Source organism: Melozone crissalis, unplaced genomic scaffold (assembly GCF_028551555.1).
Source record: "Melozone crissalis strain CALT ecotype California unplaced genomic scaffold, PUWL_Pcris_2 ptg000032l_1, whole genome shotgun sequence".
Taxonomy (NCBI): Eukaryota; Metazoa; Chordata; class Aves; order Passeriformes; family Passerellidae; genus Melozone; species Melozone crissalis.
This window is the reverse complement of record NW_026535810.1, coordinates 3,667,787-3,688,788: the sequence shown is the minus strand read 5'-3', so window position 1 is coordinate 3,688,788 and position 21,002 is coordinate 3,667,787. Positions and strand designations below refer to the sequence as shown.

The 21,002-nt window shown below is 46.6% G+C and overlaps 1 protein-coding gene across 1 annotated transcript; it reads left to right on the top strand.

Moving 5' to 3' along the window:
* The first annotated feature begins 1,271 nt into the window (after positions 1-1,271).
* MAP3K14 (mitogen-activated protein kinase kinase kinase 14) lies at positions 1,272-21,002 on the top strand. The gene is made up of 15 exons (XM_054281599.1): positions 1,272-1,539; positions 2,081-2,150; positions 4,253-4,463; positions 4,578-5,177; positions 6,188-6,325; positions 8,297-8,426; positions 9,566-9,697; positions 10,102-10,206; positions 11,229-11,392; positions 12,421-12,571; positions 13,178-13,528; positions 14,750-14,856; positions 16,086-16,230; positions 17,147-17,247; positions 19,950-21,002. Exons 1-15 carry the CDS (start codon positions 1,287-1,289, stop codon positions 20,112-20,114), a joined length of 2,823 nt encoding a protein of 940 aa, XP_054137574.1. The 5' UTR covers positions 1,272-1,286; the 3' UTR covers positions 20,115-21,002.

The following is a 21,002-nucleotide window of genomic DNA, read 5'->3' as shown; positions in this document are numbered from 1 at the left end:
AAGGAAGGGAATGGGAATTGAAAGGGAACGGGAAAGGAAAGTGAATGGGAAGGGAAAGAAATTTCAAGGAAAGGAAAAAGAGAAGTATTAGTGCAGATTGAAGCTGATGAGCCCCAAGGTGTGCTCCTGTAGTGGTGCTGATATCTGATTTTCTGGCCTCTGTTAAAATGTCCCTCCTTGCCCTATCCTGGGTTTGTGCTACTTAACTCCCCTATACATTGCCCAAGGTTTTTGAATTTCCCTGGGTGGTTTAAGGGTGGAAATGTTCATTTTAAAGTTTTGCACTGGTACAAGGAAGGGGTCTTTGCACTTAAGGGACAACAAAGGTTTGTAAGGAAACAGCTGGCTTAACTTCTCCAGAATCCAAGATGAGTGAATCAGGAGCTACACCAAGGCTGTATTCCCCAGGGGCTTGTCTGTAGGGAACTCCTCACTCACCCAGGGTTGAAAATCAGCAATGTGGAATCTCCATCCTGCCCCTCAGTGCTTTGCTTCCATGTTGGTTTATGATTCCCCCTTTCCATTCCCAGTTCTCTTCCACCTTCCCCTGTGCTGGGGCCTGTTTGGAGCTCCATTTGTGTTCCTGGTCAGCTCAGTCTGTGCTGATCCCCTCCCCAGCTCTCAGGAAAACGGGTATGATGGTTCCAGCACCATCACTGTCCTCTGTCCCACACCAACTTCCATGGATCCTGCACTCTGTAAGAGCTCCCCTTCTGGTGGGCTTGAGCAAGGATTGCAGAAGGTGGTGGTGATGTGAGGGAGGATCTGTGGATGGGCAGGTTGGCTGTCGAGCCTGGCTGCATTGAGGGAGGATGAGGAATAATTGAGCACAGGGAAAAAAGGAATTAGTTGGGTTTATGGCCATCCATGTGGTGGGAGAGCACAGTGTCATTCCCCCCAGGTGCACTCTAGGAGAACTTTCATATCTTCCCTTTTCCTGGGGATGAACATTCTTCCTGTTTAGTGATGTGGGAGTTCCTCCTTCTCCTTGGTTTCACTGTTTATATTTCAGGGAATATACCAAGAATTCAATTTCTCTGTAACCTGTGTGGTTGCATACTTTTTCATGAGAATGTTGAATATTCAGATCTTCAGTGATCCAAGTCAGAAATTAAGGACTGGTACTCCAGGGTTCTTCTCCAGCTCAGAACATGGGCAGCATCTTGATTTGAATTATTTATTAATTATGATACCTTCAGCAGCCTCCTGTTTCTCATTAACTGTGAAGGATTTTGACAAGTGTTTTGCTTTTCTCTTCTTGCTCAGTGTCTCCCTGAAGCTGGGAAATGGCCGTGATGGGAATTGCATGCCAGGGATCTCCTGATCCAGCAGTCAAACACAAAAAGGAGCTCACAGCTGCTGAGGGGCTGAAGGAGACAGTGAGTGAAAAGCAGAGCAGTGTTTGCAAAGTAGAAGATTCAAAGAAGGCCATCTTTGACAGTCAGTGGAAAATCCTGAATGATGTAATCACCAGAGGAACAGCAAAAGAAGAAACAGAAGGAGGCTGTGCATCAATTTCTATTATTGCCCAAGCAGAATGTGAGTAGCAGGGCGGGCTGTGCTTCATTGAGAAAAAGGAATGTGCAGAGAGGGATGAGATTTCACTCCCTCTGCACTCCTGGAGAGCTGAGGCCACATCTATTTGTAATCCCAAGTGGGGTGGAGCTGATGACACATCCCAGACTCTATTTAGGAAGCTCATGAAATCTCCTAATAATGTGGCAGCACCTACTGAATAAAGCAGAAATAACAAACCAGCATGAGAGCTGTGCACCCCAACCAGATCTGTGTCCTGTGGGGCTCCTGTTCTTAGCTGCCTTCTGAAAGGGGTTTAAAGGAGGGGATAAAGAGGAGGAAACCAAAGTAAAGCTCATCTGGCAAAGAGCTGGGGGATCAGGAGATAGCTGGGAATGCTCCTAATTGTGGGGGAGGAAGAATGCAGTGTGGGTGGTGTGACATGACTGTGCACTGATTGTCTGGATCACTCATTTAGCACAGTGCTAAAGCTGTTTGAGTCCAGTTGTTACTAGGAGAGACTTTGTTTGAGACAAGTGATAATCCTGGTTTTTTTTCCTCACAGGTGAAAACAGTCAGGAGTTCAGCCCCACTTTATCAGAGAGATCCTTTATTGCCCACAGTAAACGTTACAGGTGAGAGACCTCTTAACACAAACGCCCCTCTTCACTGCTGATTTCTGACTTTCCTTGTTCCAACTCACCCTGGCTCTCTGCACTTCAAATATTTTCCAAAAGCACTCCTGTTGGAATTAGCTCTTCAGTCTGAGGCCTGGTAAGAATTTGTCTTTCCCAAAACATCTTCCTATCAGGAAAAATTACAAATTTAGGCACAAACCTTTTGAAACACCTTTCCTTATTGGCAATACCTGCAGATTTACTGCCTTTGTAGCCTTCTGGCTGTTTCTGGATGGTCAAATTTGTTTTGAAATTACTGATTTTTTTAAAAGTTCATAGGCTTGATGTAGAAGGATCCAAGGAGAAATTTTCAGTCTTTTTTAACTGAACTGTGTTGATGCTTTTGAAACTGTTCCACCATCTGCTGAAAAGCTGTGTGAAACCTGGGCTGCTGCTAGAAGGAGCCCTCAGAAAAGGGAACAGCTTAATTTCTTGGAAGGCTAAAAGAGGATGAGAACGTTTGCTTAATGACAGCATCAACAACAGAAGTTGTGAACACAGAGAAGCTGCAAGTGGTAAAAGGGACAGTGACACTTGTGATGGACAAGTGGAGCCCTGGAAATTGCTTTTCTGGAGTGAGCTGCTTGTTCTTCATGAAGAATCTCTTCCTTTTTGGGCTCATCCTGGGGCTTTCTTACACACTGGAGCCCTGTCAGGCAGCCCCAGCACCCTGAAATGGGTACTGGGGTACAGAATTAGGTGCTGCCTGTCCCCTGGTGGCTTCAGACCTTGTGAGGTGTGAGGTTTGACACTGCTCAGTGGCTTTAGGATGTGGTCCTATGAACCATCTGAAGAAGTGCAAAGTGACCCATTTCTGTGGGGTTTTGTGTAGGATCTGGGGTTTTCTGGGATGCACACCAGCTGTGGATTCAGGCTCAAGGCACTGTGCTGATGCCATCTGCCAGAACTCTACTTTTGGCATCTTTTAGCACTAAAATAGGAAAAGATGGAGAAAATGGCTGTGCCCTGCATCACTTATTAGCAAAGGCAGAGAAATGTATCAGAACTGTTCTGCATCAATGGAACAATTGCTTCATTTGAAGATCAAAAATCTTTTTTCTCTTAGAGCTTAATTTAAGAAGTCTAACTGCTGTGGTTGGTATTGAATCATAGAATCACAGAATGCTTTGAGTTGAAAGGAGACCATCTCTTTCTGACCCTAACTGCAGGCAAATATTCCTCTTGAGAGTTCATCCCTTTGTGCAGACCCCAGCTGGAGTGTTGTGTGTATCTGTACACATTCTTAGAAATCATGTTGAAGTTTTGGGCTTTACAAGCCAGCACATTTTGGCTTTTTGAAGCTGTTTTATTTGAGTGCTCTTAGTCATCCCTCTTCTCTGTGCAAAGCTCTTTTCCTTCAAATTAGAGCAGGCATTGATATTATGAAAACATTTATTAATTTAAATAAATTTTAAAACAGACTGCATTTATCCATTATCTCTGTGATTCACTAGAAATCAACCACAGACTGTCTCAGAGCAGCCTGGAGACATGCAGTGCTTTCCCCTCTAGTTTGCTATGTTCAAAAAAGAGACATAAAAGAAAGCTGGGGAGGGACTTGGAGTGACAGGACACAGGGAATGGCTTTCCCATGCCAGAGGGCAGGGTTAGGTGGGATATTGGGAATTAGGAATTGTTCCCTGGGAGGGTGGGCAGGCCCTGGCACAGGGTGGCTGTCCCTGGATCCCTGGCAGTGCCCAAGGCCAGGCTGGATGGGATTGGAGCAGCCTGGGACAGTGAAGGTGTCCCTGCCATGGCAGGGGTGGCACTGGGTGGGTTTTAAGATCCCTCCCAACCCAAACCATTCTGTGACTGTACATTCCAGCCTTGTTCTTCCAGAATTTATAAACTTTGGGTCACTTTAATATTTTGCCTCCCCCACACCCCGACATTTCATTGATACAATGCCAGAGGTGCTGCTGAGCCTGGACCTTCAACTTACCCCTCCTAGAAGTGAAGAAATTGTGTTTTAGCTCTCTGTTGAGCTGGCAGAGTTGCTGATTTCCCCTGTGTGGGTTGAGCTGCCCCATCTCAGAGCCCTGCTGTGCTCTGCCTTGCAGCAGCCGCTCGGACAGCCTCGATCACATCCCCAACAATGTGGCCCACGCCACGGAGGGCAGGATGGCTCCCACCTGGAGAGGGAGGCACCGGGGCAGGGCCAGGAAGAAAAGGCACAAGAGAAGATCCAAGCTGAAAGGACAACCTGTGGCTGCTGGCAGGAGGAGTCCAAGAACTCCAGAACAGGAGAGCTGCACCCCAATTCCTGTCCAGGTGAGAATCTTCCATCTTCCTTTTGTAGTGTCCCTGCATACTCCTAACAGCTCTTGGGTGAATTCTGGTGGCTGTACTGAGGTTCCTGCTCAGCTATTTGGTTTTGTTTTCTAGGAGGATGAATCCCACCAAAGCACTCTTTACAGAAACGGTTTTTGGGTTCCTGAATTTAACAAGGACTTGGGCTATGATCCACTGCCTTTTGAGAAGCCTGCCCATGCCCCTTTGTCCGTGGGCAAACTGCATTCCCCGAGGAGCCAGTACAAAACTGAACTGCACAAGCTGATCAGCCCTATTCAGTGCCTTAATCATGTTTGGAAACAGAGGGACACTGTTCCCCAGCCTGAGACTCTCCTCCATCCTTTCCCCTACAACATCCTTCCCCCCCATTTCCCACACGTGGACAATCCTCTCCGTGCCCTGAAGCAGAATGCTCTGGACAAATACTTCCATGGTGACCTCAACTATCAAGACAGTCACTTATCTGGCCTAAACTTAGAATATAATTTCACCAAATGCATCAACCAGTCTGTGCAAACCAGTGCTGACAAACTTTCTGTGGAAGAATATTTGGTAGATGCCTTGAAGGGGAGCGTGAGTTTTGGAGAACCACAAAATTTAGCCAGCCTGGCCAAGACGTGGAGAGGAGGTGGGCTGGAGCTGAAGGAACAATTCCATGAAGCAAGTGAAAATGAAGGAGTGCTGCTGAATGAGGTGATCTGAGCCACTCTGGGGTGTGGGAGGCTGAGTTTCTCCTGGGCTTTGGGAGAGGGATAATCTGCACCCATGTGCTTGCTGCTGAAACTGTGATTTCTGAATGGTTCTGGATCTGGTTGGAGCTGCCAGATAATGATGCAGCGTTGTTTTCTGCAGGAATTAAAGCCCTGCCTGCCTCAGACTGCTGGCTCCATGCTGTGCTCAGTCACCAGACATGCAGGCTGACTCTGAGCAGTGGTTCTGTGCTTAGTCAGTCTTCAGCCATGTCCTCTGTTTGCTGGGGAAGAGCCAAATCTGTTCAGCCAGGCTGCAATATTTGTTGGCTCTGGAGGAGCTGGAGTGTGACAGAAACCAGGGCTGGGTAGAAGGGGAGGTACAGGAGGGCAGTTTGTGCCTCTGCTGGGACAGCAGCTCCTGCAGCATCCCACAGGGCCTAGGCACAGAAATGTGTTTGAATCCTAGGGACATGATTCACTTCTCTTGAATTCAGTTCTCTCTCAACACCTTAGAGTCCTCCTGGAGGACTTCCCTGGGGTCAATATGACCTTGTCAGTGTGGTCTGTGGAGCTCAAGGTGTCCCTTACCTGCCTGCACATGTTCACACTGACACCTGAGGCACAGTCTCCATCTACTGACTGCAGAAAAGCTTTCAGTGGCTGCATTTAGTCATGGCAATCTGGGTGAGTTGTAGGATTCAGCTTTGTAGAAGGGAGAAACACAGAGAAGGGAGGAACACAGAGCTCCAAAGCCATCCAAATCCTGGTGGCCTTTCTTTTACAGCAGTGGAGTCCACTCAGTTAAATCCAACAGACCTCACAGAAATCACATGCGTTCATCCTGTGTGGTTTCATCTCAAACCTGTGACAGAATTAATCTTGTACTGAGATTTCTAAAGAGGTGCTGTGTTATCTGTCCTTGTGCTGCTTCTGAGAATGTTGATCTCCATGCAGCTCAACATTTAAATGTCTCTTTTGTTGCTTCATTTTGTTTTCTTTTTGTGCTTTCAGAAGCTGAAGCCGGTGGATTACGAGTACCGAGAAGAAGTTCACTGGACCAAGTGCCACGGTTCCCTGGGCATTGGCTCTTTTGGGGAGGTCTACAAGATAGAGGACAAACAGACAGGATTCCAGTGTGCTGCCAAAAAGGTAATTCTGTGTGAGAGAAAGACAGCACATGGAGAGAAATCTCTTCCCTCTTTAGGCCTTGTACAGTCACAGTGAAGTGCTGCTGTTGTGTCCAAGGAAAAGCACAGGGGGTGACAGACAGAGAAGCAGCTGGAGGACCTGTGTGTGCACAGGGGCAAGATCAGCAGCCAGGAAAAAGCTCATTTGGCTTTAAAGTGTGCTGAAAGGCAAGAGTAGAGCTTTCTGAATGATTGTGAGTGACTGCAGGGGAGCAGCAGCTGCGTGGGCTGTCTGTTATCTGACTATTCTTATCTCAAACCATGTCTGGTGTAAGTTGTTACATGGCAGGTATTTATTTCCCTGTTGAAAAGGGAATAAAGTAGGAAAAACCCAAGGCAGTCAGTAGGATCTGCAAACAGAGCTTTCATCTCCTCAGTGTCAGCTGCAGTGCTGGCACATTGTTCTGAGGTGATGCTGCTCCAGATGCAGCAAAGGATGTGTGTTTTTCCAGAAGCTGGCACTATAATGTGTTCCACTCCAGGAGATGCCATTGTCACATGATATAGGAAGTGTGTGGAATATAACTTGGATCAGGGCATGGATTTGTGGGCTGCTGTGAGGGCATCAGGGGTTCAGACAGAGGGATAATGCAAGGAGATGAGGAAAATGTAAAGTATTTTATTTGAACTTACACTTGAATACTTTCATCACCCCTGTGAACTGATGTTTCTCACATTACTTCACTAGAAAACTGTGTGGGAAGTGTTTGCCTTGAGTACAAAAATATTATGTGCAAAAAGAACCATAACTTTCATTTTCCAGTTTAAAATGTTCATTTTTCCCCCATTTACACTGGGCCCAGCTTGCTGTGCTCCCTGTGGAAAGATGTAAGAGGCAAGACAAGTCAGTGTTTGTATTTATTTAACCATTTCATAACCATTCAGTTGTCAGCTATAGAAACAAACATCTCTCAAGCATGTAGAAAATTAATTCCTGTTCGGCATCCTCACAGTTCAGGTGTGAAATCTTGTGGTGACACAACCAGATTGTTTCCTGTCAGTGTGGAGCTATTTAAATGTATTATCCATTTGGCAAATCCACAGTCTTGGGAGGAATAGCTTTTCCTTGTGGGGTGTGTTTTCAGGAAGGAAGATGGTTGTGCTGAAAAGGGAAACATGAAAGTAGGAGAAGCTGAAGTCTTTCAAAATGTCATTTCCCCCCCCACCTAATTACTGATGGATAAATGATGCTTCTTTATATCAGAAATGCCTCTTCATAGATCACACTCTGAAAGCAGAGAGTTCTAACATGCAAATTTAACACTTCTCTATGCTCTATTTAATTTTCCATGAATAACTGTCTGCAGTTCCTGTGACAGGAGGCCTCTACCTCACCTTCTTTCACCAGACTTGGTGCTGGAAGCACCTGCTCTCCAAATTCTTGAGATGAAAGCAAACCAGCTATAGCTGGATTGCTGACAGAGAAGAAACATGATGCATCTTTTTCCCACCAGAATCTTCATGACTCATGTTTTCCTTCTGGACTTCAGCAAATTCTTTAGTTTTATTTAGTTTGGCTGAACTTAGTGAATAAAGTTTTTTGTTAACCATTTGCAGGATGAGCACCACCTAACAAGGTGATGGACGTATTTTGTACTCCCTCCTGTTTTGGGGGAATTGAATTTTGGCCAAGTTTTGCACCATCCCCAGGGTTTTTTTTTTCCCTCAGTTGTCAAAATTATCTTTTTACTGAGACAAAAATTACCTTCCTACCTGTAATCTGGAGTTATTGCAAGCTGGCATCTCTTGTGATGAATTTTCACTTCCCTGAAACATTGAGGGTTCATCATCCCGAGCGTTCCCACTTCTATTCGAGGTCACAGAATTAAGTTTGGAAAAGACCACCAAGCCCAGTTAACCTATGTCTGCTGTCCCACAGCCCCCAGAGAGGGACAGCTGTGTGAGGATGGCTCAGTTTTCCCTGTTCCTGCAGGTGCAGCTGGAACATTTCCGTGCTGAGGAGCTGACGACGTGCGCGGCCGTGAGCAGCCCCAGCGTGGTGCCCCTGTATGGAGCTGTCAAGGAGGGTCCCTGGGTCACCATCTTCATGAAGCTCATGGAGGGTGAGCAGGGCACCATGGCAGTGCCCAGTGCACGTTGGTCTCCTTTTCTTCCTGCCCAAATATGGATCTGTTAGATCCTCAGTGCATCCAGGGTATTCGTGGTGTGAATTCCCCAGTGGGTTGGGATGGGTGTGTGGAATCCCTGCAGTGGGGGCAATGATTCCCAGTCCTGCATTATTCCAATTCAAGGTGTCTCTTTCACACAGCTGGGGCTGGTTTGTGCTTCCTGGTGGTTTGCAGGACACCAGTGGGACTCATTGCCCTGGCTGTCTGAGCAAACCTCAGTGATTCCATTGCCTGATGCTCTTTTTCTGGCCAGAACCATGGAAAACAGCCTGTGAACCATGGGAGTCCAGTGGGTTGGGATTGGGTATGTGTAAAACCTGCAGTGGCCTTGCTGTGGGGGCAATTATTCCTAGTCCTGCCTTATTGCAGTTCAAGGTGTCTCTTTCACACATTTGGGGCTGGTTTGTGCTTCCTGGTGGTTTGCAGGACACCAGTGGGGCTCATTGCCCTGGCTGTCTAAGCAAACCTCAGTGGTTCCATTGCCTGGTGCTCTTTTTCTGGCCAGAACCATGGAAAAAAGGCTGTGAACCATGGAAACCCAGTGGGTTGGGATGGGTGTATGGAATCCCTGCAGTGGGCTTGTTGTGATTCCCAGTTCTGCCTTATTCCAGTCTCTTTTTCACAGTAAAACACATTTGGGGCTGGTTTGTGCTTCCTGGTGGTTTGCAGGACACCACTGGGGCTCACTGCCCTGGCTGTCTGAGCAAACCTCAATGATTCCATTGCCTGGTGCTCCTTTTCTGGCCAGAACCATGGAAAACAGGCTGTGAAGAGTCAGTGGTGGTCAGTAACACCTAGAAATGCCTGTTCTGATCACAGAGCACTTGCTTTTGCTCCAAAGCAGCACTGTTAAACTGTCACTAAGGCCTTATTTGTATGGTTTTTTGCTGTTTTTGTGGGCAGCAAAAACTCTGGGTATAAACAAAAGGAACTGAGCCATGTGTGGAAGATAAGTGCTGTCAGACCTGGAAAAATCTCATTTTTTCAATGGAAACCACCAGGAATGCTAATGATGATGATGCTGGGGAGAATTTAAACATAACATAACATGGACTCCCTGGATTCCTTTTTAGGTGGCTCATTAGGGCAGCTCATTAAGCAGAGTGGCTGCCTGCCAGAGGACAGAGCCCTCAGCTACCTGGGCCAGGTCTTAGAGGGTCTGGAGTATCTTCACGCTCAAAACATTCTCCATGGAGATGTCAAAGGTAGGAAAGTGTTTGAAGTACCTTGTTCTTGTCTTTTCTTAAAAGAGGCAAACTGCTTGGAGATTAAATTATGGGATTACTTACTTAAGTTATGGGATCTACTTACTAGATTTTCAGATCTATGTTTGAAATTAGAGTTTCCCTTGGTTCTAGACTGCTGGCAATATCATATTTGTCACCTCCTCTTGTCACCCCATGGGTCTGCCAAGCTGCTTGGCACCACCACTGGGCTACAAGAATCTCCAGGGCAGGTAATTGGTAGTTTATAAGAGATAATTACTTGCTTAAGACAGTGACAGGAGAAATAAATCCTTTGGGCTTAGAAAGCTGTAGTTGTGTGTGCTTTTGAGTGTTTTTCCCATCTCCTGATGCAGAGGACACTAATGGAACCCTTCTCTTGGCAGCTGAGAACGTGCTGCTGTCAGCAGATGGGAGCAGGGCCCTCCTGTGTGACTTTGGCCACTCTGCTCACCTGCACCCAGATGGGCTGGGAAAGTGCTTGGTCACAGGTGAGGCTTTGCTGCTGCTCTTCTGAGGAATTGCCCTTCTGACTCATCCTCTCTCATGAACATTTACATGTGGCTGATTTGCAAGCAACTGCTGAGGTGCCTCATTTATTGGTATTACTGTGGCAGCCAAAATGACCTGAAAATTGGGAGGTGATGGTCTTTATGTCCCAGGCTAGAAGGGTTTTTGTGAGATTGTCAGCATGCTGCATTCAGTGTTTTGTCCCTGCAAGAAACCACACTAAAACTTTAAAATCCTACTCAAACTTGTTGTATAAACTCACTAAATAGTGAGGAAAAGTCCTGATCTCCATTAAAAAAAAATTCCTTTTTTTTGGCCAATTAAACTTAACCATGCTTCTTCATGCAGCTGTTGAAAGAGAAGGGTATATTTTCTAAAGTCAAGCTCATTTTGCCTCTCAGATTTGCTTGCAAGGGAAATTTAATCCCTATTCTGTGCATAAGGGATGGGTCTGAGAGGGAATAGTTTCTGGCAACACACAATGCTGCTTTTTGGGTTAAGGTGGAGCCTTTCCACTATGGAGAAAAGCTGGGAGAGCTCAGATTGTTCAGCCTGGAGAAGAGAAGGCTCAGAGAGAGCCCCTTCCAGTGCCTAAAGGAGTTCCCAGAGTGCTGGAGAGGGACTTGGGACAATGGCCTGGAAGGACAGGGCAAGAGGAATGGATTCTCATTGCCAGGGGGAAGGGTCAGATGGGATATTGGGAAGGAATTCTTCCCTGGGAGGGTCCCCAGAGCAGCTGGGGCTGCCCCTGGATCCCTGGCAGTGCCCAAGGCCAGGTTGGACAGATCTTGGAGCCACCTGGGATAGTGAAAAGTGTCCCTGCCATGGCAGGGGTGGCACTGAATGAACTTTGAGTCCCTTCCCACCCAAACCACTCCATCCTACAAAGCTGCCACGTCTCACTTCAGCTGAAAAGAGAGGGATTCTGCCTCAGGCCCCCTCCCAGTGGCACTGGAGCAGTTCTCTTGCCTGCCTGCACTGAGTTTCCTCCTGGCTGCTTTAGGGAACTACGTGCCTGGCACAGAGACCCACATGGCCCCCGAGGTGGTGATGGGGAAGCGCTGTGACTCCAAGGTGGACGTGTGGAGCAGCTGCTGCATGATGCTGCACATGCTCAATGGCTGCCACCCCTGGACCCAGTACTACAACCACCCTCTGTGCCTGAAGGTGAGTGACCCAACCTCTGTGCAGGTGAGCTGCCTGAGCTTGTTACTGCTGGCCAGGGAGCATTCACCTCAGGGTGAATGGCTGGGAGCCAGCTGGGCATCTGACAGTGCTGGGAAGGGTGAAAGTTTGACAAGGAAGTCTCACAGGTGCTTAGCAGCAAGATTTTTAAATGTAGACTCTGATGAAGGAATAGAAATGGAAGCAAGTTTTGATAGAGAAGAAAAGAATTGCTGAGCCAGTCTTACTGGATAACCAGTTCAAGTTAGTTAGAAGGGGGTTTTATGGCTTAGAACAAAGGATAAACCCACCCCAAACAAGAAGATTTTTTACCAAGTAGGAAGATAACACAGGCAACCAAGTAAGTAGATAAAAGGTCTCAGAATTTTCCACTGCAAGAAAAACAACTTCTAACTTAAACTGTAATGTACTAACTTTGAGTGATTGGAGAACAGTAACATGAATATGGTAATTACAGTAGTTATGATAGGCTAGAGATAAAAGTTAAGGTATAGATTGGTTCTACTGTATGAAGATGCTCAGCAAAGAAAAGTATAGAATGCATTGGAACCAAAAGAAAAGTATAGAATGCATTGTAACCTAAACTAAGGGTCTCTGGAGCTGACAGCTGTAGGCACAGCTCTGTCACCCAGGTCCCTGGACTGCTGTAACCTCTTGGATGGAATAAACTGCATTTTGGATACAATAAACTGCATTTTGGATACAATAAACTGCATTTTGGAGAGCTTCTGGAGTCCTGTATCTCTCATTCAGGCTCTTACATGACAGGATACCAGCCTTGCTCTGAGAGCTGAGCATTCCCTGGGCTTGCTCTGCTTGGGTTGTTCTTCCATGCCCTGCTCATGACTTGGGTGTGCCTTTTGAGCCATTCAGCTGTAATAAAATTACTGTTCAGCTCTCACTTAATGCTTTCATTTCAGTTGGAAATGCTGTTGGGGTGGGAAGAACCTTCCTGAAATCAAATTAAGCCTCTCTGGTGTAACCTCTTTCACTTCCTGTTTGTTACACAGATCGCTAAAGAGCCGCCTCCTGTGAGGGAAATTCCACCTTCCTGCAACCCTCTCACTGCTGAGATTATAAAGCTGGGGCTGGAGAAGGAGCCTCTGCACAGGGCATCTGCATCAGAGCTCAGAACTAAAACCAGCGTGGCACTTGAGGAAGGTAGAAATGTCCTGATGTAACTGATGCAGCTGAACCTTTGTATTCCCACTGGTGCTGCTCCTTTTGGAAGGGCCAGTCTGTTTTATTGTCCAGGATATAATTTTCACAGCATTGATGCATGTTTTGGGTTGATGGCTTCTGCCTGCAGCCTGTTTGTCACCCAAATAAATGATAATTTCCTGTGTGCTGTCACATGCTCTTCTTCCTTCTCTGCTGAAGGAGGGGAGAGCTCTCTGTGGGTTTGTTGAGGGCTCCTGTCAGCTGAAGCATCAGCTGCACCAGCAGAGCCTGGTGTGCAGCAAACTGCAAGCAGGGTTTATTGCATCTCTAGCTGTAACTCATACTTTGGTTCATTTTTACCCCTGACACATCACTAATTTATTTCAACTTAATCCTGCTGAGTGGTTCTATAATACAGCAAGAATTTGTGGAGGTGATCTGGTTTTATCTTATGAAGAAGCTGGGCATTTTACGGCAAATGTACTTCAAAAATTCTTACAGGAAAGGAAAACTTTTACCTCTTTTATTGCTTTATTTGATAATGTTTGTACCCTTTTTTTTAGTGCTTTATTTGATAATGTTTGTGGGTTTGTTTTTTTTTTGTAGTGGGAGGTGTGAGAAGCTCCTGGAAAGGTGAATACAGAGAGCCCAGACATTTCTCTTTGAACAAAGAAAACAGTGCACAAACATCCCTGTCCCCCACAGTGAGCCCAGTTTCTGAGATTGCTTCTGACCCAAAACTGTCAGTCAAAGTTTCCTGTGGCAGCTCAGTCCTCCCACCTCCATCTCTGGAGCAAACAGAGGAGGCTGAGGGACCCCACTGGAATGAGGACAAGGAGTTACCTGAGACCTGTGATCCCCCACCCCTCTCCTCAACTCCTCTGCCCCTGAAGAGCTGCAGCCACGTGGAAAGAGCCACAAACATTTCAGAGCAAGAACTTCAGCAGCTGGAAATTGGTGAGCACTGGGCTGGGGGAGGAATTCAGCTCTTTTTGCTTGAGAGCGGGATAAAAATACAGCTGCTTTCTCTTGGCTTGTTGACAGTTATTTTTGGGTTTTCAGCTTGGATGTCATTTTGCTCATAGTTCCTTTCTCGTTACACAAATTGCTCAACCTTCCTTCAAGCTACCAAAACTAATAGTTCCGAACCAATTAAATGTGCCACAAAGGGAGTGAACAGAATTTCCTTCCTCCTGAGCAGGGGGGAACCTTCTGAGAGAGGTGCAGGAACCTCTTGGAAAGCAGCCTGTCTCAGACTTGTGCTTGTTTGCACTGTGTAAACAGTGTCAGAATTCCAATTTCAGCTGCAATTTTGGGTTCAAACTTTTTTTTCTTTTTTGTTAATTGAGGTAAGCCAGGATAAAAATAAAGAAATAGCAGATGTCAAGCAAAGCAGTGCAGTTAAAACCAGCCTGCAACTGTTGAGTTCTGGGCATTGGAAAACCTACAGCCATCAGCCAAAGAATTTGGGTACAACAGCAAACCAGAGTTTGAAAACCAGCAGTGAATTCAGTGTGGAAATCAGTGATTTGTCCACTTCCATTTCCCCAATATAACTCTACATTTCACTTTTTTTCTCCCATATTTTTAGTCTTTTTTAATTAATTGAAAGAAAATAGGTAGAGAATGGTTTGAATTGTAACTGTGTCAGAAAACTGAGTCATTTTAGGGGTTGCTGATGTGCAGCTTCTTTCTCAAATGGCTTTGGGCCTCAGCAGCATTGTAAGAGCTGGTTATGTGTGGGATATCTGGATTTTATCAGGAATATTTGCAGTATTTGTAAGTACTTGTACCCAGATAAGGGAGTAAAAACCTCCAGATACTTGTGAGAGCTGAGTACATGAGTTTGACTTTTCCCTGATAATGTGGATAGATCTAAAGTGGCATCTCACAGGAGGCATAAAGGCAAGAACTGGTGATTTTGGGGTGTTACTTTGCATGTTGTTGCACAATCCATCCCCTCTTGGCTCAGTTTCCCTGTGTCACAGTGTCCTGTGCATGGCAGAGTTGTGTCTTGGGCTCTGCTGGCACCCATATGAAATAAATATTAAATATTGCTGAAAAAGCTTTGGGTATTAATCGCAGAACTGTGATTAGAGCAGGGAGGCATGGAGGGAAGCACTGGAAATGTCTCCCTGAAACACTGGAAATGTCTCCCTTCTCTTTCTTTTGCTGCAGAACTCTTTCTGAACAGCCTTTCCCAGCCTTACTCTCTGGAAGAGCAAGAGCAAATGCTTTCCTGCCTCAGCATTGACAGCCCCTTTGTGTCAGATGCCAGTGAGAAGGTGAGTGGGGATGGCTGGGGAGTGGCTGCCTGGCCCCCTTGGCAAAACTGGGACCTGTGACCAATGAAAATCTGGAATTTCTCATCTTTGCTGCTGCTTTTTGACACTCAATTTGCTGGGAAGAAAGATTTTCTCATGCCCAGTGGGGTGTTGGGGGTTGTAGCTGTGCTTTGGTTCCCTGTCCAGCATGGATCCTGTCCTCCAGAGGTTCTCCTGTGCTGTATCCTCACCTGAAGCTTCAAGAGTGTGGATACAGAGAATCTCAGCAGCCTCAGCCCTGCCTGTGCAGGGCAAGGAGCTGGGGAAGCAGTGATTGAAGTAGGAGCTGTGCAGGATCCTCTTCCTGGCCATGGCCACCAGTGAGAGGTTTAGGGAAAGGCCAGGAGAGTGAGACAGGAAAAAAGACCCAAATCTTGGATATTCATTCCCAGATCTATTCTCCATGAACTTATTTTAACCCATTGATAATAATGAATACATAATCCTGGTTATTTACCAATTTCAATTAGATTGGTTTGCTCTCTCTGGTGTTCCTAAGGTGAGGAATACCAGTGAGGAATACTGAACAGGCCTTGTTGGACCAGGGAAGGACAAAAGCCCTTCAACCACAGCTTTCAAAGACATTCAGTCCCCAATTTGTGCAGGAGCCAGTTCTGACTGGGAGCAGCTTTGTGTCCTATTTCTGTCTCTCTTCTCAGTGTTCCAGTGCTTTTTGAGGAGGACTGGGGGAGTTGTGCACAGCTCAGCTGTTGGCACACACAGTGTGCAGTGTGGGATCTGACTCTGCTTGGTTTTTCCCTCTAACACCTACACCATACCTGTAACTTGGTTCTGACTGGTTCAGACCTCTGTGCTGGTGTCAGATTGACTGGGACAATACAGCAGTGCAGCAGCATAGGGCCTATGGCTGGTTTTGTACAGTGAATTGTTTTTCCTGGGTGTTTCTAATGTCAGTAAGTGACAAATATTTTAACTGATTCTTAATTCTCCTTCCAGTCAGTACAACCCCTCTTTTCTCACTCAGCTTTTCAGCTCATTATTGATTTAACTATTGGGAATATCTGATAATATCTATAATATCTGTTGCACTGCTATCCCAGATGGCACATAAATGTTGACTAATCCCTGTGGATTTCCACCTTTTTCCTCCTGACTTTATTTTAATGCTCATCTCCTGCCAGCTCATTTTCTTTCAGAACCTTAAACAAAACTTGTGCTTATTCCTGCAGAACTCCATGAAGGCCTCTCAGAGCTTGAGGGACACCATGAGCTCTGGGATCCATTCCTGGAACAGCCAGGCAGAGGGGCAGAGCTGCAGCTGGAACAACCTGCTGAGCCGCAGCCGGCACACGGACACCCCCAGCTGCTTCAACGGTGGGTCTGCTTCCCTCAGCAGGGAAAAATGGGCAGAAATCACTTCCTCACTACCTAGACAAGCTGGAGATGGAGTTTTTAAACTCATTTTGTCCCTCTGTTGCTGTGGCAGCACAGATCCACCTAAAGATGGGTTGTGAGGAGGCCCAGTCTGGCCCAGTCACAGATGGGTGTGACAGCGTTCACAGGGGTCTGAGGATGAGGGAAGAGATGAGGATCTGACTCCATGTTTCAAAAGGCTGATTTATTATTTTATTATATATATTATATTAAAACTATACTTAAATAATAGAAGAAAGGATTTCATCAGCAGGCTAGCTAAGAATAGAAAAAGAAAGAATGAATAACAAAGCTTGTGTCTCTGACAGAGTCCAAGCCAGCTGACTGTAATTGGCCATTAATTAGAAACATCCACATGAGACCAATCCCAGATGCACCTGTTGCATTTCACAGCAGCAGATAACCATTGTTTACATTTTGTTCCTGAGGCTTTTCAGCTTCTCAGGAGAAAAAATCCTAAGGAAAGGATTTTTCATAAAAGATGTCTGTGCCAGATGGGTCTGTGCAGTAAAATCCAGGGAAGTTTCTGAGCACACACAGAGCCTGTGTGCCCTGGTTCATGCAGTCTCCTTGTGCAAGGAATGTTTTATAACCACAAACATCCACCCAGAATTTTGAGGGCATATTGTGCAAGTTAATCCATCCCTTCAGCTGCTTTCTTGCTAAATGCAGCTCTGCTCTGTGAGTCATTGCTGTCTGCAGCAAGCTCCATGCTCAGCAAAAGACCTACATAAATGAAATCCTTAATGACAAAAATGAGCTTTTCCCCATGTGTGTGCCTTGTCAGTCAGCTTTGCTGTGGGCTGTGAGGTCCTTGTGGCTCAGAAGAACTCAAAGAACCTCTTGTGCATTCCAGGAGTGAAAATCCAGATCCAGTTGCTAAGTGGAGAAAATTTGCACATCAGAGATTTCCACAGGACAAAGGTGGGAGACATTGCCACGGGGATCAGCAGCCAGGTGAGACAGAAACTGGAGCTCAGTGCATCATTTGAGGAATGATTTCTTCCCTCATAACCCCTGAATGCCAGAGAGACCCAGGAGTGGCTCAGGGATCCTTGGGACACCTCAGTGCTGCTGTTTGTGAGTGTGGTACCAGAGAATGTTTTCTGAATCACAGAATCATTAAGGTGGGAAAAGACTTCCAAGATCATCAAGTCCAACCTTTGACCAAATCCCACCAGGCCCACTAGACCATATTTCCAAATGCCACATTCACTCATTTTCTGAACCTTTTCAGGGTTGGTGATTCCAGCACTGCCCTGGACAGCCTGTTCCAATGGTTGTCCACTCTTGCAGTGAAGAAATTTTCCCTAATATCCAGCCTAAACCTGGTACCAAACCTGAATTGTTAGCCAGTGCCAGTTGTCAAAGTGAGCACAGAGATCTTAGAATATAGATATTCTGTGCTGCAGCTTAAAAAATCCTTCTCCTCAATTATAAACTCTTTCCCCTCTCCCTGAAGAATCATATATAGATTTTTTCATCATGAGCAGTAGCATCAGCTCAGGGAGATGAGCTCTGTTTGGCTGGGGTGCTTCCAGCTTGTTCTGTTGGAGATGTTGGCACACTCCTGTGAACCTCACTGTGGGCTGCTTTGGCTGTTCCTGAAAGAAACTCTGGAGTGTCTGTGGGACTGTGACTCATCTCAGTGTAAAATGGGATCTGAAAGATCTCACTGTAAAATGGGATCATCTCTAAATGATGTTTCACCAATCTAGAAAATGTTCCAGTGGTGCTGGTTCTCTCTAGAATCTGTTCTTGTGAACATCACAGAGCTAAATACCTGCAGAGGAGCTCAGGTGCCCAAACATGGGCAGCTCAGGACCCCCCAGCCATGGCCCAGAGCTCAGGGAGGCACTTTGGTGTGGGAGTACCAGTTGGTTTCTCTGGGTCTGGATTGAAGGCACTTGAGAGTAATTCATGTTCAGACTCAAGTATTTGTTATTTATTATCAGTAAAACAGTCTCACTGCTGTGAGTTCAGAAGGCACAAAATGGCCAACAATCTCTTGTTCCAAGATCTTTAAGACTAAACTATCCAATTAAGAACTGACACCTGGATTATTTTCCCTTTTAACCCAATAACTGTTCCCAATGTGGGCTTTTCTGCCCAATTACAAAATGCCACCCAAACCCAAGAAGGAGAAACATGAAGAAGAAACCCAGGATGACACCCTGTGCCCTCCATCTTGCTTCCATCCACAACACACTAAAAATCCCAAAACCTCAATTTTGCACCGCTTGATGCACCTACAGTACTCTCTATAATCTATTTCACACTTTTGTGGATTCCAGTCTAGCTTGAAGTCTGGGAAACTTTCTCCATGAATGAGGGCCAGAGTCAGTGCTGCCCTGGTGTGGTGGTGCTCACAGGGGTCTGAGGATGAGGAAGAGAAGCTTGACTCCATGTTTCAGAAGGCTGATTTATTATTTTATTATATATATTACATTAAGACTATACTAAAAGAATAGAAAAAAGGATTTCATCAGAAGGCTGGCTAAGAATAGAGAAGGAAAGAATGATAACAAAGGTTTGTGACTGACTGAGACAGTCTGGACAGCTAAACTGTGATTGGCCATTAATTAGAAACAACCACATGAGACCAATCCCAGATGCACCTGTTGCATTCCACAGCAGCAGATAACCATTGTTCACATTTTGTTCCTGAGGCTTTTCAGCTTCTCAGGAGAAAAAATCCTAAGGAAAGGATTTTTCATAAAAGATGTCTTTGACACCCTGGGGGCAGGACACCCCAGAGCAGACAGAGAAATATTCCCTGTGCCCTGGGTTTCCTCACTTTGGCAGCAGGGTGGGCACTGCCCAGTGCAGTTGTGAGGTGTTTCCTTATGAGAGGAGCTCAGGATGTTCCTGCCAAGCACGAGCCCCTCCCTGGGAGCTGCTCCTACCTTGGGAAAAGCTGGGTGTGATGGAGGGGTGTTGGAGTGTCAGGGGGGTAGGATGGTCGGGACCAATGGAGATGAGAGATCTCTGCAGCCAGGTCGTGGAACTTGGGGTTTATTGCAAAGGGCCTGGGTGCAGGGCCCTGCTGGGAGCTGCCAAACACAGCTCAGAGCAGGCTGAGAGAAGAGAGGGGGAGAGAGGATGAGAGGGTGAGAGAGTAAAAGGCAAGAGCTAAGAGACAAGAGGTAAGAGTAAGAGCTAAGAGCATACAAAAGTAAGTAAGTAAGTGAGCGAGGTTCCCGTTCCTATACAATAAATCGTCTTCTCTGTTGAATATTTTAATTCTCACTAACCAATCCAATACAAGATACAAATCCTATAGCATTTACATACAGCCTAAAAGAATTACTACATTACCACACTGTGTTACATTTTAAACCCTAAAAACTCCTCTTTGGGCCCCTTCTGCCAAGCTGGCAGGGTCTGCTCGGACTCTTAGACATGCCTGCTTGCAGAGGGTGTTATTTCATCAAAAGGGGATCACCTTCAGCTGGCCACACCATTGTTTTCCAGTTGTTCAGTAACTGAGGGATCTCAAAGCTTGCTTTCATTTCAATCTCACTTATAGTTTCCATATTCTCAAAACCTTTTGCCAGACAATCATATTTGTAAGGCTTTCCTGTTCCATCTTCCCCAACAGAGGGGTGTGATGGAGGGGACTGGAAGTGGCACTGATCTCTGTGTGTTCTGCTCCCCAGATCCCCGTGCCTGCCTTCAGCCTGGTGACCAAGGAGGGGCAGCCTGTGCACTACAACATGGAGGTGCCTGACTCTGGCATCGAGCTGCAGTGCACCCTGGCCCCCGACTGCAGCATGGGCTGGGCCTGGCGCGTCAAGCACGGCCAGCTGGAGAACAGGCCCTGAGGCCCTGCCTGCTCTGGAGCTTTGCACCTTGTGAAAGGAGGGATTGCGAAGCTTCTGACCTCCCCTGCCGTGGAGCACCAAGTGCAGTGGCTGCTGGTTGTGCTGCAGCAGGATCACAGCTCGCTGCCCTCGCTGCTGTTGGCTGCTCTGATCCACTTCCAAGGCGTGTCCTGAGCTTAGACATTCCCCAGGACAGTGGGAATTCCTTGTTTGGGGTGTGTTAGAGCTGGAGAATGGTAGGTGGAAATTCCTCACTTCTCAGAGGAAGGAGGTTGTGCTGTTCAGGAGAGCAGGGCCATGAGAACTCTGCTCCTGCTCCAAGGTGAGGTCGGTCGTGGCTGGGCTTGCCCAGAGGAGGAGCTTGGGTGCCCTCAGTGTTGTGCCAAGGGGAGCTGGCTGACTTCCTTCCAGCTGGAGGAAAAACCATTTCTGTAGGCTCTGGGGAGCATCATCTCCACCTCAAGCCTTCAGCATGGGGAGGATCCACAGCAGTCACTGGCTGGCTCTTGGTTTCACCTCCCACCCTTCCCCGCGGTGGCTTCGTTCTTGAATGAGAAAAGAACTTTGTTCCCAGAAAGAGCTTTGCTTGCAGCTCCCACCTGCAGGGCTCAGAGGAGCTGCTGCTCTCTCTGGTGTCCCTGGCAGGCAGGGCAGGAGAAGGGTACAGAATTCCATGGAGGGGTCGTTCCTCCATCCTGTTCCCACCTCTGAGGTGGGACTTCAGGTGTGCTGTCCCATCCTTGGAGGAATAAGGGACATCAGCTCTGTCAGCTGTGACAGGGATGAATTTTATTGCAGAGTTTATACAAATCTCCCTCCCAGCTCCCAGTCCAGCCCAGTGCCCCAGTTCTGTGAGCTCAGCCTGGTCTCACAAGGCTTCCCACTCCT